The sequence below is a fragment of the Phalacrocorax carbo genome, chromosome 1, assembly GCF_963921805.1.
Source record: "Phalacrocorax carbo chromosome 1, bPhaCar2.1, whole genome shotgun sequence".
Taxonomy (NCBI): Eukaryota; Metazoa; Chordata; class Aves; order Suliformes; family Phalacrocoracidae; genus Phalacrocorax; species Phalacrocorax carbo.
In genome coordinates, this window is record NC_087513.1 from 195458429 (window position 1) to 195473697 (window position 15269).

Here is a 15269-nt window from a genome sequence, read left to right on the forward strand (position 1 = left end):
CTTTGGTAGGGTAGCACAGGGCCTTCAGAGAGGAGATACACTGGTAACATGCCTGGACTACTGATGTGCACGTGGCCCAGGACAGGGAGTCGTGCTGCTGGCATCCCACTCCCCCACCCAGTGCTAAAACAGGCCTCTGATGCTTCCTTGCAGAGCATCATCTTGCTCAGTCACCCTTCCCTTAATTACCACCATCATGAAGATTTTCATCTGCAGATCACGAGTGGAGTTGTCCCAGAAAGCTTCAAGTCCCAGGGGTCAGAAACAACAGGTACTGCCCACTAACTACAAGGGACTTACACAGCATTTACCTGCCTTTCCTAAGAAAGGCAAGAAGAAAAGTGTCTCTGGACTTAACCTATGAAAAGAAAATAATTTTTTAAAATATCTGACTGGAGTTGTGTGTGAGCAGGTTTCCCCCTGTACATATTACTCCACTTCCACGTTTTCTACTCAGCATGGAGCAGAGCTTTATTTTTTAACCAACACAATGCACATTCTTCAGAGGCACATTTGAAGTGCAAAACCCACGTTCCATGCTTAGACATCCAGCAACACTTAAAAAACATTCTAGTATGGTGTACAGCTGACATGAAATGAGAGGGAAAAGTCCAACCTCAACCTGTTTCCAATGGCTACAAAATTGCCCTGGGGAAGACAAAGATAGGATTTCTTTTAAATGTAGCTATTTTCTGTAAAGGGAACCTACGCATCAGTCCTTCCTATCACCCATCTCCAGAGAAAGCAACAGCCATCCCACACACTCCACTGCTGCAGATTGCTCAGCACTTTGTCCCACAGTAATCTGTAGGAGAAACTCAACCTCCCATTAAAGGCTTTGGGGTCAAAAGATTAATTCTGCAGAATAGATCTCTAAAGTACATCAGGAATCGGAACCCATCCCTAGCAGCTTATCATCATTCAGGCAATTACAGGTGCAAGCAAAACAGCAGTCATTGAGGGAGGAAAGCAATCCTATTATAATCAGAATTCTTACAGACAGTTTTATATTTTCATATTTAATAGAGCTTTTTTTTTCTTTTTTCCTCTCTCCATATAAAGCTTTCCATCAAAGGCTTTCCAAGCGTTTTATAAAGGCAGGTGTTACATCATCACCACCTCCATTTTACAATCAGGAAACTGAGGCTCAAAAAAAGTCATTCCAGCAGAGTAAAACAGCAAATCCCAGCCCAAAACAGAAATGGAATCAAAACCTCCTGGCAAAAATCCTCTTCTTCAACTATTTCTATTTAGTTGCTATGCAGCACTTTTTTTTTCCCCCGTAAAAATAACCCAACCAGTCAAACAAGAGAGAATGGCAAGGAAATGGCAAGCTTTGACATACTTACTTCCATACTGCTGGCATTAGTACAAAAATAAAGATTTTTATTAACTAGCTTACAAAAAAAAAGTCTATTGAGTCACGCAGGATCTCATCAGGGGGTTTATTTGACTTTGGAAGATAAAGCCTGTTTGAAACGTCTCTTTAGATCTTGCATGTTGGGAGATTTGGGCCGAGGGATGATGGACGACCGCCTCCTGTCCATGCTACTGGCGTGCTGTAGTTTGCTGACCTCCTTACAAAGGTACTGGAAAACATCACAGACGCCCTGGGAGTCGTCACTTGTGGAGATTTCCAAGAACAGGCTGCCCAGTTCATTTGCCAGCTGTAGTCCCTCTTTCGCCTGTACTTGCCTGGCATGGAGGAGGTCTGCTTTGTTCCCCACAATAATGATGGGAGTCCTGGCGTCTGGGTGGACCTTGCGTATGTGCTGATAAAGAGGTCGGACTGACTGGTAGCTGCTGTAGTCTGTGATGGAGTAGACCAGGAGGAAGCCCTCTGCCCACTTCACGCACCTGGACAGGGAGTCCAGCACCTGCACGCAGTCCTCCTGCACCTGCGGTACGACAGAGAGCACAAATTTGGCATCAGGTCGTTAAAGTATAGAGCCTGTATCATAGGTAGCACCGCTAAACAGGTCCAAAGGGAAGCCTGAGCTCTGTCTTAGGAGACTAAGCCTGGCCTTATAGGAAGCTGGGGCTCAAAACCTAAGCCCTTAAGGTGTCAGAGAACGGATCGATCCGAAGCATCTCCGTACCTGGATGCACCCCGGCGTGTCTTGGATCTGCACGGCGACGTGGTCCCCCTCCAGGTGGACCAGCCTGGAGTAGAGGTTGCCTGGGGGAGCAGAGAGCCGTCAGGCACAAGCCGCCGCCGCCGCCGCGGGGTCCGCGCCGCGCCCCGCCGCCCGCCCCCTCACCTGTGTTGGGCTCGTAGTCCCCGATGAACCGCTTCGTCAGGAACCGCACGATCATCGCTGAAACACAGAGCGGCCGCGTTAGGACGGCCGGACCGACCGACGGCCGGCCCCGCACCACCCCGCCCCGCACTCACCGCTCTTGCCGACGCCGCGGGCGCCCAGCACCGCCAGCCGGACCTGGGCGCCGGGGGGCCCCGGGGCGCACTCGGCGATGGGCGCCAGCAGGAAGGGCTGGGACATGCTCGGCAGGCGCATGGGAGGGACGGCAGGATGGCGCGGCTCGCAGCGCCCAGCGCGGGCGGCCGCCGGCGGCTTTTAAAGGCTCCGCCAGCCACGGAGGAGCCCCCGCAGCGCGGGGCCGCCCATTCGGCTGTACCGCCTCCCTCCCCGGCTGTACTCCGCCCCCCACCCCGGGCCGTGCCCCCTGGCTGCCCAGCTTGCCTCCCAGTTGCACTCCCGCCGCCGCTGCCCACCCTGGTTGTACCCCCGCCTTCCCCCTCCCCAGGGTGTGGGGTGGCCCCCAGTGGGGATGCGGGACAGCCCGGACAGGCAGCGTGAGCGGGTCTGGGGGCGGGCACCGCAGCACCCCACCGTCCATCACCCCCTCCCGAGGCAGGCGGGCGGCAACACTGGTCTCACTGGGTTTGGGAGGGTGCGCCCCCGCACCCCACCAGTCCCGACCAGCACCACAAGAGGCTCCCGCTTTATGCAGGGCAGGACTCCAGGCACAGAAGGAGGGAAGTTATTTCTTTACCTCGGACTGTTTTGTTTCCCACACCTGGATACATCCCTCCACAGCTGATGTTGAAATCTCAGCTTGCAGATCAAGCAACGGGCAGCACTGAAACCAAAATGGTCCACAATGCCTCGAGGTCTGGATTAGGCCCTGAGGGCTTTTAAAGTGGAAGAAAGTTTCGAAGAAAGGCACTCCACCACAGGCTGGCACTGAGCAAGCCTCAAACCTGCAAACAGCAATGTAGATGCTTCAGTTTCTCAGCAAAACCACTTCTGCAGCGCACGCTTTGCAAGCACGTAAATGTTTACAAGAAAAATAATCCATTCAGGGACTACTTTATTTTTGTTATTATCAGGGAGATAACACAAGCCAGCAGGAAATTACATGGAAGGTGCCAGCAGGTTGATACTCCAAAGCAGGGGGATGGGTCTGGTGTCGCAGAGCCACCATGGGAGCTGGGGGACCCATCTGCAAGGCTGATGCCCAAGGGCACCCCAGGTGGCCCTGGACGTCCACAGGCAGGCAGCTGAGCTGAACCTTGGCAGTGGCAGGGCTGTGCAGCGATGCTGCTCTTGGTTGCCTTCCCCCTCCCCTTCAATGCAGCTCTCAGAAGATGCAGGCAATGACAAGTTATATTTTAACCTCGCTTTCCTCTTGCCCTCCCTCTTACTTTCTCCCTACATCCACGCCAGAGCCCAGCTACCCAACCCAATATACATTTCTTTGGACATCCTCAACCCCAGTCCCTCCAGCAACATGAAAACTCAGAACAAGGGCACCAGGATCACATGGTCAGCTCTGCTCTACCAGAGCCAAGGTGTTCCTGAGGGAAGTCAACCCTCAGCACTGTGGGGGCAAGGGTGGGGAGGAAGGGGAGGAGCTGCTCCCTGCTTCCCATGGGCATAGAGTTCGAGCAGGGAACAGAGGCTTATCTTGGGCTCTGCATCCCACAGCAACCAGAGGACAGGCCAGCCCCCCAAAACAACGTTCTGCCCTGTTTAAAGATTCTCCCCTGGTGCCCCAGAAATGTTCAACCTGATAACAATTCCACACCGCTCTTTGCTGAAGGGTTACACATACTTCACAGTAGTTAACACCATGCTAATTAACATCAGTTCAAGAAGTACCTGCAGCAGAAAAGCACCGTGGAAGAAGTGCTGTTGATTATTTGTGTTACTTTAGTGCCTAAGAATCCCTATGGTAACATCAAGGCCACTTTTAACCTCAAAAACAGATTGCCTCTAAAATTTCTACTTCACTTCCCATCATGCCAGTGAGCCCTTTTCTTTTGGTAAACAAGATTTCTCTTGTATCACTAAAAGCTTTTGGTTTCCAGAGGTTCATGTTATTGTCATCTGCTCCCATTGTCATGCACCACAACTCATCTTTGGCCTCACTCACAGTGCCAACACAGGCTATTTTTATACATTTCTTTACAAAAGAACTATCAGAGTACATTCAGTGTGCCCTTGGAAGAACGCTATGAAATGAGTCCATTCTAGACAGATGATTCCCAGGCACTGAGCTGTGAAAGCAGTAGTATTAAACAACCACCACCCACAAAACTTGAGGAGCTCCCCGTTTCCAGGCAGCTGTAGAGCTGATGCTGCCTCACTCGCTGCTGAGAGCACCCCCAAAGGGGAAATGGTGATAGTCAAGCACAGAGATGACTGCATACACCTAGGTAGGAGACCCCACACAGGAATTAATTTCCAGGGAGCAACAGGCTGACTCTCCATCAACACCTACTCTGGTAGGCAGTTCAGTAGGTTGAAGCAGTTGGGGCTGATTCCTCACATGTGGGGGCTCAGATTAGCTGTCCCTGTCTGCAGGCCCTGGGATGTAGCACCTCACAGCTATTCCAAGGAGCCTTTCCTTTCTCAGCTGGAGGCCCTACTTAGGAAACACAAGGCTGTCCCTTCACCCATGCCATGCAGATGGCTCATGCCACCATCCTATGGTCTACCCTTTCACACAGCAACATGACTCAATCCCACTCACATGGCATCCCAGGGACACCACAGTGCCACCTGACCCGCGTCCCTGATCCAAGCTCTGGTAACATTCAACAGCAGGCACTTTGTGGGTGGGAGTAGGCAGCTTGCTCCTGTGGCTGCAACAGGGAGGACATCCTGAGAGCATCTGGAGCTCATTTCTCCTCTAAAGCAAAATGCAGTGTTTTCCTGGGAGTCTTTGCCGATGTTGTGGAGCCAGCTGGTTCTGGGCTTAAGATCAGCAGGACCATGTGAGATAATGAGCAGCAGGAGCAAAGCTTTTCCTTGTGGAGGAGCACTGGTGACAACCTTTACTGTGAGCTGGCATGGCTTCACTGCTCTTACAAACTTCCAGGAGCACAAGCCCACGTTCAGGACTGCACGTATTCCTTGCACTCCTCAGTTCCTGCTGGTCAGTGGCTAACAGTTTGGAGTGGGCATGGACAAAAAAGCGACTGAGGGCCCAGGGGTCATCACCCGAAACCTTTTCCTCCAAATACTGGAAAATTAAATCAACAACCTCAACCATAACTCAGAGCTTTGCATTTTTCTGGGTTACTGAGCTGTATGGGTGCTGCTGATGGGAGCGATCACCCTCCCACTTGAGCAAGGATGGTTATGACTACATAAATCCCAGCAGCTACAACCTGATTCTTAAATAGACCTTGGTAGTACATCCACTGAGGTAGGTGCATGGACCTGAAAAGCTCATAATCCACGTGTTCCATACCACCACCCTCAGCATTGCAGGGACTGCTGGTACCTTCTTCCTATGCAAGGAGAAAACCGTTTGCTGCAGTAGGGTGCCCCCTGCACCATGGGAGACATTACCCACACCCAAGTCATGAGGTGCTACCCAAACCACAATGAGCCCAGCTTAACCACATGTTTTCACCACAGACCCTGAACTACAGGAACCCATTGCACCTTGCAGTCTCTGCGAGGACAGAGGGAGCCTCTCCTGCCTGTGCTGGGGTAAGGAGGAACACATTCTCTGGCAGGTGTATGCACCACTCTTGGCATTCTCTGGACCAACCAGGACATTCCAGCACACCATCTGTGTCTGGGATGCCAGCTGTCCTTCTGATCATGAGGGCCATGAACCTGCCAAGTCCAGGATTACACCAAGAAGGACAAGGGAACAAACATCAAGATGGTTTCCCCAGTCTGATACATACAACAGAAGATTACGAAAGCATGAATTGTTTGGACACCCTCATGGCAGCTGTCTACCTGCCTCCCCCCAGTCATGGGGCTGGAGGTGTCTGCGCACCCCTCACCCCCGCAGGCATGTGCATTTCACCTGCTCCCTCCCGGGGTCCTCAGCCTGCAGCCCGTTTGCACTGGCACGGTTCCTCCTCCCCAGTCCTTTCTGCCCTTTCATTGACTCTTCCCAGCCACAGCACAGTATTAGCAACCAACACTGCCTACACAGCCCTCGGGAAACCTCAGGCCTCGGTGTCACTGATATGCTCAAAAAGATGAAGCCAACAGCCCAGGAGAAGTCTTCCTTGCTTCTTCTCAACAGATTTTTGGCAGGCCCTCTGGCAGGGAACCAGCTGCAATGGTTCAAGGCAGTAAAACCTGGTGAGCAGGAGACAGCTCAGCCTCCACCCCCTAATTAGGCTCAATGTAATGGAGACAAAGCACTACAGTGAAGTGTAACGGCTTGTACTAATCCATAAGCACGTCACTCTCCACATGTTGTATAGGGACGGCCTGTCCACCAGCTCTGGGATAAATGAAGTCCCTGTGCTAGAAGGGGACTGGAAGACAGTTAACATACCATACTGAACTTCTGCAAAACTGGCTTTTAAACTAGGGATTCCTGAATTCTGCTAGCTCAAGGTATGCCCAGTTATAAGGGAAACCCATACCTTTACACATTTCACAACAGTTCCCCACAATTCAAAGCATTGCAGAATGAACAAAATTCAACTTTGTCATGGTATCAAGAGAAACACCTAGCCTTTAGCTGGCATGCCCGCTCCAAGGTTTGGTTTGCTAGGTACAGCCTCAGACAGGACTGGAGAGAACTGGTTACAGCTATGGGTCTGTGTAAAACCCCCTCTATAGCGAGTCGGAGAGTAAATTGCAACTCTACCATACGGAAACACACTTCCTCCACCCAGAGGGGCAGAGGCTGAACTGCCAAAATCACCCCCCTTCCCTTCCAAATCTTCTCCACACTCCTAAAACTACTTTCTTCTATCAAGAAGGATGCATCTCAACACCAGCTTCATGACTGCAGATGTCCTGACAAGTAGCTCTTCCAGCAACTTTTCTCAATTCACAGATCTCCCTCTTTTGTCAGGGCTATGTAAAAACAGGGCAGCTGAACACATGGGAAGTCAACTTCAACAGCAGATACTGAGACCTGTGAATATCTGAGCTGTGCTTCTGCAAACCCCAGATTAGCAGGAAAACCATCACTGCACCGAGAGCAACTAACTGGTAGCATCTATAAACGCAAGACAAGTTAAATCTTAGTTAATTTGTCCTGTTTTAAAATGTTAAAAAAAAAAACAAAAAGGCTATTCTCTTGCTACACAAACCCAGTTTCATTTTCAGTCATTTCTGGGAATCCTGACCAAGGAAAGCATTCCATCCTTCTCCTCCCAGCCCACACACAACTTCCAAATATGCATTTAAGAGCATCTACTGTCGACATAATGACCTTCAAAACACAGAGACTAAATAAATTGAAAACTGTTGCAATGCAGTGCCTCTGGAAGCACAGCTCTTAAATGACACCACTGCATGCTGTCTCGTCTTATTATTCCAAATTGTTGAAAATAAATTCAAAAGTTTAGAACTACTCACCACTTCTAGTTACTGTTAATCATTTTGATGCTACAGCTAATCCACTTGAGTCTTGACAAGTAAGTACAACACAAACATAGAACCAAAATAACTTAGACAAGCATGCACGGGAAGAAAATTTAAAATACCATCACCAAAGATCGTACCTAGTAAAACCTCCCACTTAACTCCTTCAGACGCAACGCCTAATGGAAAACAATGCTTATCTTGTGAGTCAAATACCGACTTTAAATTACTGTGGAAATCCACAAGCCAAAGCAGCTAATAAAGGTCTATGGCTTAGTACACAGACCTAGCTGTTCCAAGAAAACCCCGCTTCATCATACAAGCTAAGCGCATAAGCTGCAACAGTGAATGTTAAGACAGCTTCATAAACCTTGCTTCAGAGATGGTGGTGCACTCCATGCCTAATATGTATTGTGTCAAAACAGAGCCCTAGTATCATGTATCAGTCTGTTGACAGGTAAGCTTCCTTTCATCTTCTTCATAGCACTTCCAAAGTCATTCCAGCTGTATAACTTGCTCCATCTTCCAGGACTGGAGCTTGGAGAAACTTCAAATGCAGCACCTGCTCACTGCGACTTTGAACCCCCAGTGCCTGAAGCCCATCACCCTTAAATACCAGGCCACGCCAGACTTCAACGTCCAAAAACTACATTCCACGAGAATGGGAATACCCACAACTGAATGTTAGGTAAATGCAAACAGGCGTTAATCCCTTAATTTATAAGCCATCTGTACACTTCTGCTTAAGGCACTTCAGAATTGAGGGAAGAAGCAAACCTCACTACCTCTCCATTTCTTACTCCCAAACCTACTAGCTGTCCTGCAACTGACTATTCAATCATTTTCAACAGTCAATACCTACATACTGCTTGAGGTCACCACCTTCTGTAGTATTTTTTAATCTCTCTACATGTAGACAGTTTTATATCACTCACTTGAGGTAGCTAAGCAATGCCTTACCTCACACTTAGAAAGCTGAAGCATTATTTATCTGTATCTGTAACAAAGTTAAGCTTGAGTTCGTGCATGTTCAAAGCTAACTATGCGTGTTACCTTCAGCAGTTTCTCTAGCAAGCTTCACAACATTTCAAACAAAGCTCACAAAACCAGCACTGGTTAGTAAGCAGTAGGCTGAAGATGTTCCTCTGTTCAAGAAAACACTGGGCAGGTAGCACTGGGTTTTTGTGGACTATCAATAAAATCAATGCGATGAGAGGAGCACATCAGAACATCCAGGTAGATGTTTAGATCCAACAGACGTGCAGCAAACAAAATGCAAGTGTTCAGCTATGTCAGCCAATTCAAATTATAAAAATCAAGTTACAAAGGCTGGCAGTTTTAGAATTAAAGCCTTGTTTCTAAACTACTACTATTTAATAAGAATGCTTATTATTATTATAAGAATGCTAAGGATGTTCTAAAACTTCTTTTACAGGTTTCAATGGTGAAACACCAAAATCTGCCCACAGCCATTTCTCAAAAGGTTGCTTTCAAAAATTGTCTCCACAAGTTTTTATTTCCTATTAATCCAAGGTATCTTAGACAAAAACTTTTATCAATGAAGTCTGAAGCCTGTTACCCCTTTTCCCACAAAAAAATAAACCTTCAAGTGAGACTGCACAATTTTTTGTCTATGCTCTTAGTTTGTCGGTGAAATATTCCATGTCCTCTCATGTTGCCTCTTAGGTTAAAGAAGGATGATCATCACTAAGCATTAGCAAATTTCAGCATCCCAGGATTTCTGGTCTATATAAATGACTAAACTGCTCATCAAAAGCTGCAGATGATTTGAATGAGCAAGCACCATGTAGGGCAAGTTGAACAAACAAACCTCAGTAGAAGAAATGTTTTCTAAAGCATTTGTTCAAAAAAAACCCTAAAGGAATCAGCCACAATCACATACACTTGTCCAAAACCAGCTCTGCAGTTTATTTTTTTTAAATGTGCGTTATGCCATAAATTCATAGGGAATTGGCTCCAGCAGCTCTGGATCCTTGCCATTAGTCCTCACAAAGTGTGCTTCTCTTGGTGGAGCAGGCTGTAAACAGAAAGAAAGGAAAAGAAAACTCATGGCACTAAAAGTCAGAAGAAACCTTACACAAAATTCATTTTGACAACCATTTAACACATTATTATATAAACATTACAGCACTTTTACCATTCCTAGTCTCTTTAAAATTTTTTTCAAAGAATAGCAGTAATAATCTGCTAGGAAGCGTGCTTGACTTTCATGGCTGAATGAAAACATCTACACTTTACCCTCTGCAATTTACTAATCCAAATTATCATGAAGTTATGTACCCTAGGGTTCTGGAAGCAACAGCCACTATCTCCTCTCTAAAGTGTAGTTATGCTCTTCTTAAAGGGTTGCAAGAGAAACTGTTGTAGCTAAATTGAACTACACCAAAGGCAACACTGATCCCAGAAATCAGCAAGAGCTTCTGCTGGAGATGAACAACAGAACAGGAAGCACCCGTCCCTTTGTTCACAGCCAAGGCTACAATTTCCACCCAGGAACAGTGCTGTTCTGTTCAGACACCAAACATACCAGACAGCTCAGATGCAGACACACTGCATGCTGCTACACTACTCCTAAAAAAAAAAAACCCCAAAACCCAGTAACTTCCTGCAAAGGATTGCAAACCCAAGGGAGGGTGGTAGCAACAGGCACCTCCAATAAAATCTGCCAGACCTGGATTTTTCAGAATACTGTAAGCAGCTTCATTAATGTGAGGTGGGTGTGTTTGTTTTTTAAAGGCAGACAGAAAGAGCTCAGTTTACAACCTCAGTTGTTCTGGAAGAAGACAACATTTTACTCAACCGGTTTGGTTCTAGTTGGGTTTCTTTTGGTGAACTGAATCATCAACGTGTCAGCTACAATAAAAATATTACCTGACGTTTCAGTTGAACCCAAATGCCTTTTTCTTTTGCTTCCTTTTTCTTCTTTTCATTCTCCTTCACACGCTGCAGGAAGCTGTCTCTGCTCTTGGAATGTTTAATATGCTCGATACGCACATTAATTCTCTTGGCAAGAATCTTGCCCCTGAGAAAAGAAATCAGTTTTTAATCTATTGCACTTGGAAAAAAAGGTTACTTCAAAGGTAGTTTTACAGCCCTCACATGAGCAACTTCACAAGCTCAATAACAGATACATTTTCTTTAAAAGGGCAATCACTCAAAATACATTGCCGCAGATGCAGATCAGATATAACTTACATAACTGAAAGTTTATCAATATATTACAATATGCTGACAATTTAGGATTAAGACTGTGGAAAACACAAAATGTTAACCTTGCAGCATACCAATGAGGAATTGTATTACTGCTGTACTCCAGTCCAGTTACTGGAAGAAACACAACATGTCCTCTTCTGACTAAACTGTAGAAAACCCACCTGAATACAGCTGGATAGAGCTACAAATTAATATTTAAAAAGGGTTTCAGTATCAGTGCAAAAGTTGGCTGAAAATCTCCATTAGGCAATGTGACTTTAAGCACTGCTCAGAAAAATAAAAACTGTTTCCTCTGACAGGATCCAAGTCAAATGAGCATCATTTGCTTGGGTTATAAAAAGGATATATACTTTACCCACCTTGAATGACCAATCAAGACAATAACTGTCTAACTGGCAAAGTGAAAGGAGGGTGGCAAGGACAGATCAACTTTTCCAAAGACAAAGTTTCAATACACAGAATTTCACTACTTACTTAACCTGCTTGTTAACAATAATGCCCACAGCGTGTTGAGTAACATTGTATACCCTTCCAGTCTTGCCATGGTAACACTTGTGGGGCATACCTTTTTGAACAGTACCCATACCCTGTTAGAAGGTAAAACAAGAATAAAGCATAAACTTTAATTGGGGGGGGGGGGAAGGCAACATTAAGTACTTTTCTTTCAGAAGTTATTTAAAGTACACATTTCAAATTACTTTTGAAATTACTTTTAAGATTACTCCTATTTTATTCATACATTAGAATTTATAACTAAGCATTTTATATCTGAAGATTACCAAATTCTGCTATGACAATTCTGGGCTGCTTTCAGTGTCGGTGAAATGATGGATCACTTTGCTTTCAGCAAGCAATCACAGGAGACAAATCATCATCAAGCTCCAGTGCATCAAGAAGTGTTAATTCTTCACAGTACAATTCTCCAAGAGTCAAATAACAAACAAGCAACTTATACACCATCTTCTGTGTGACTGATACAAAAACTCTGCATTCAAACAAAACTAAAGGATTCAGCAAAGTAGGAATCCTTGGTGAAAGGCTTTCAGATTCACAACTTAATTTTGAAAGTACAGTTGACTTTAAAGGACAAGTTCTAGAAAATACAAAGTGATGGGAAACGCTGCTTCACCTTTTTCCCCTGTATTAATATACATGATGTATCCTTACATTTATTTCTTGGATTCTAGCTTTAATGTGGCGTTGCAATCACCATCCCTGTACATAATTATTTTAAGTATAGCCCTACAATGATACAGAGACACAGACATAACTATGACTCTCTTGAACAGCAGGTACAAATCAGGCAAGACTAAAATACAGCTGGGCTCCTAATGAAAGCACTGCTGGTAGGCACAAGCCAGCAACCGAGTATTAGATACGGTGCCGCCTTTCACTCACTTTTTTCAGCTGAACACACAGTAACAGCACAGCCGAATGTATATAAAAATATATATATATACGCACAAATATATTAAAAAAACCACAAAACCCAGCATGTGACACTGAAGTGTTATTATTGGTTCAGTAGCACTGTCATTCCGTTATTGCTTCAAAAGTGAGCAGCAGGTACTTGTGTTGACACACATCACCCAAATAACAAGACTACCTGAAGAAACTGGAGACTGTAAAGGATTACACTGCTTTAGTTTTTAATTAGCTAGCACTAACACAGTAGAACTGTAGAAAGTACCTTGATATCAACTATATCACCCTTCTTGTAGATGCGCATATAGGTAGCCAGAGGGACAACTCCTGTTAAGAGATACAAATTTGGATACTGATGAAACTCACAGTTTCACACAGGTACACGCCCCCCAATGGGATGTGGGACATGCATTTGATAAAGTTTTCTTAATAATGCCTCAAATTTAAATTCAATTTCAAAAATGTAGAACTGAGAAATTAAACCATATTTTTTTTCAAGCAGTAATTACATATTCACATGCGTCCGATTTTAAAAAAGAAATCCAACCAAGGGAAAAGTACAGCTTTAATCTCGTTCCTAACATAAAAGTTGAGATGACATTACAACTATTTACTACTTTACTGTGAAAACAGCTGTTGTCACTGCTCATTACTAAAAGGCAACAAACTGTACATTTTTAAGTTAAGTCTAACTGTTGAAATATTTTCTTCGCCTTCAAATTAATTTTCAAGCATTACTAGAATTAGCATTGTAACAAGCAACCAGAAGCAACCAGAATACCAACACATAAGCTGTAAGAGGTGAGAGTTCACTTCTGTATCATTCTACAGTTTTTAGCCCAAGTTGTCAGATATCCTTTGACAGAAGCCATGTTTTACATGTGCTGCTTAGGGACTGTTGACATCCAACAGGTCCGTAACATAATGCAGCGTTCTTAGTACAAGGTATACTTACCATGCTTGCGAAATGGCCTTGAGAACATATAACGTGTTCCCCTCCTCTTTCCCTTTGTGTTCGTCATTTTGGCTGATTACTGTAAAAATGAATATAAATTAATCAGAACTACTAGTTTTCATTAAAAACTTCACTGATAGCATTTTCAGACGCGTCAGAAAAATCAAGTCTTTAAGCCTATTCAGAATGACACCCTTCCAAATTGTCAGATGAATTCAAGCAATATCTTTTAGCTTAGACATTCACAGAAAAGAATATTTATAGGACCACTGGGTAACTCACTTTTGAATAGATGTTAGCAAGTCACCTAGCTCAACCTCCTGCTTGAAGCAAAGTCTACTGTGAGATCAGACCAGGTTGCCCAAGGCTTTGTCCTTGAAGCCCCTCAAGGATAAAGGGCTACCAAGATGATCAGGGGACTGGAGCATCTCCCTTATGAGGAAAGGCTGAGAGACCTGGGTCTGTTCAGCCTGGAAGAGAAGACTGAGGGGGGATGTCATCAATACTTATAAATATCTGAAGGGTGGGTGTCAAGAGGATGGGGCTGGACTCTTTTCAGTGGTGCCCAACGACAGGACAAGGGGCAATGGGCACAGGCTGGAACACAGGATGTTACGCTTAAATATGAGAAAAACCTTTCCTGTGAGGGTGACAGAGCAGTGGAACAGGCTGCCCAGGGAGGTTGCGGAGTCTCCTTCCCTGGAGACATTCAAAACCCATCTGGACAGAGTCCTGTGCCCCCTGCTCTGGGTGTGCCTGCTCAAGCAGGGGGGTTAGACAAGATGATCTCCAGGGGCCCCTTCCAACCTCTCTCATTCTGTGATGGAGAACTACTGCACAGCCTCCCCGGGCAGCCTGTTTGGAGGCCTGGCTGTTCTCATGATGAAGAGATCGAGCCTGAGCTTCTCATTTTGTCTTAAGCCCCTTGTCTCATGTTCCTGCCACGTGCTCCTGTCAAGTATCAGGATCCGTCTTCTTGACAACAGCACTGTTAGGTGCCCCCCAAAGCCCCCTCTGCTCCAGGCAGAGTAAGCCCAGTTCCCGCTGCCACCCCTCAGAAGGCATCCAAAAGGCAAGATCTCCTTTACCAGATTTATCAGCCGCTTTACATCTGACACAACATAAACCCTAGTCATCAGTTTGTGCTCTGAGTGTAACAATTTCTTTCGCTTCGAGCTGCGCTTTCTATCGCCACAGGAGCCTCCCCACCCCGCCGCTTCGTGCCAAAGCGCAGACACCCCGAAGGCCCGCGGGGACGCCAGCCACCAGGTCCGGCAGCGACGGGCGAGTGCCGCCGCAGCCAGCGGTCCCCGCTCCGGGGCCCACCCCGGGGAGCTGCCCCAGCCGCCCGGCCTATGCAGGGCCGGCCCCCGGCCCCCGACACCACGCCGGCGGCCACGGGCCTACCGGGCCCACCGCCACCTGCCGCAGCCTCGGCGGAGCCCCACTCCCCCGCGCCTGCACCAGCCGCCTTCACCAGCCCCCTCTCTCCTTTCCCCCATCTCTCGGCAACCTCCTGGCCCACCCCGCCGCCACCCAGAGCCGCGGAGGCACCTGAGGCCGGCAAGCGGGGCTAAGCTCACCTCCCCGTGTGTGCCTACAAAATGGCGGCTCGGAGCGAAAAGGGAGAGGCGGTCCTGCCGACGTCCTTAACAGCGGGACCTCGGCGGGGCTGTCCGCGCCGCGCCTGACAGAAAGTCCCGGGGAGGCGCCCGCCTGCCTGCCTGCCTCAGATAGAGGTTGTGAGGGAAGCCCTTGTACGCCGATGCTGATAAACGACCACGTAACACGCTCGGCAGAAGTTTGACCCTTTTGCTAAAGCAGGGGCAAATGCC

General features: G+C 46.8%; 2 protein-coding genes and 1 non-coding gene across 5 annotated transcripts; all 3 read right to left on the minus strand.

Annotated features, from left to right (window-relative positions):
• Positions 1–1051: 1051 nt before the first annotated feature.
• Positions 1052–9574, minus strand: RASL11A (RAS like family 11 member A). Of its 2 annotated transcripts, none has more exons than XM_064441105.1 (4): positions 3016–9574; positions 2262–2318; positions 2100–2179; positions 1052–1898 (listed from the first exon to the last, which is right to left on the minus strand). In XM_064441105.1, exons 1-4 carry the CDS (start codon positions 3047–3049, stop codon positions 1446–1448), a joined length of 624 nt encoding a protein of 207 aa, XP_064297175.1. In that variant the 5' UTR covers positions 3050–9574; the 3' UTR covers positions 1052–1445. The 2 variants fall into 2 exon arrangements, with proteins under 2 accessions (XP_064297175.1, XP_064297173.1); XM_064441103.1 differs by lacking the exon at positions 3016–9574 and adding an exon at positions 2396–2548.
• Positions 9575–9725: 151 nt separating this feature from the next.
• RPL21 (ribosomal protein L21) lies at positions 9726–15158 on the minus strand. 2 transcript variants are annotated; one of them, XM_064441106.1, is made up of 6 exons: positions 15018–15158; positions 13435–13513; positions 12745–12806; positions 11529–11641; positions 10713–10863; positions 9726–9858 (listed from the first exon to the last, which is right to left on the minus strand). In XM_064441106.1, the coding sequence occupies exons 2-6, from the start codon at positions 13499–13501 to the stop codon at positions 9769–9771; spliced, it is 483 nt and encodes a 160-aa protein (XP_064297176.1). In that variant the 5' UTR covers positions 13502–13513; positions 15018–15158; the 3' UTR covers positions 9726–9768. The 2 variants fall into 2 exon arrangements, with proteins under 2 accessions (XP_064297176.1, XP_064297177.1); XM_064441107.1 differs by having other exon boundaries at positions 14989–15095.
• LOC135311674 (small nucleolar RNA SNORA27) lies at positions 11336–11468 on the minus strand. The gene has a single exon (XR_010371287.1). It is a non-coding gene; the product is annotated as a small nucleolar RNA SNORA27 (small nucleolar RNA).
• Positions 15159–15269: the final 111 nt, after the last annotated feature.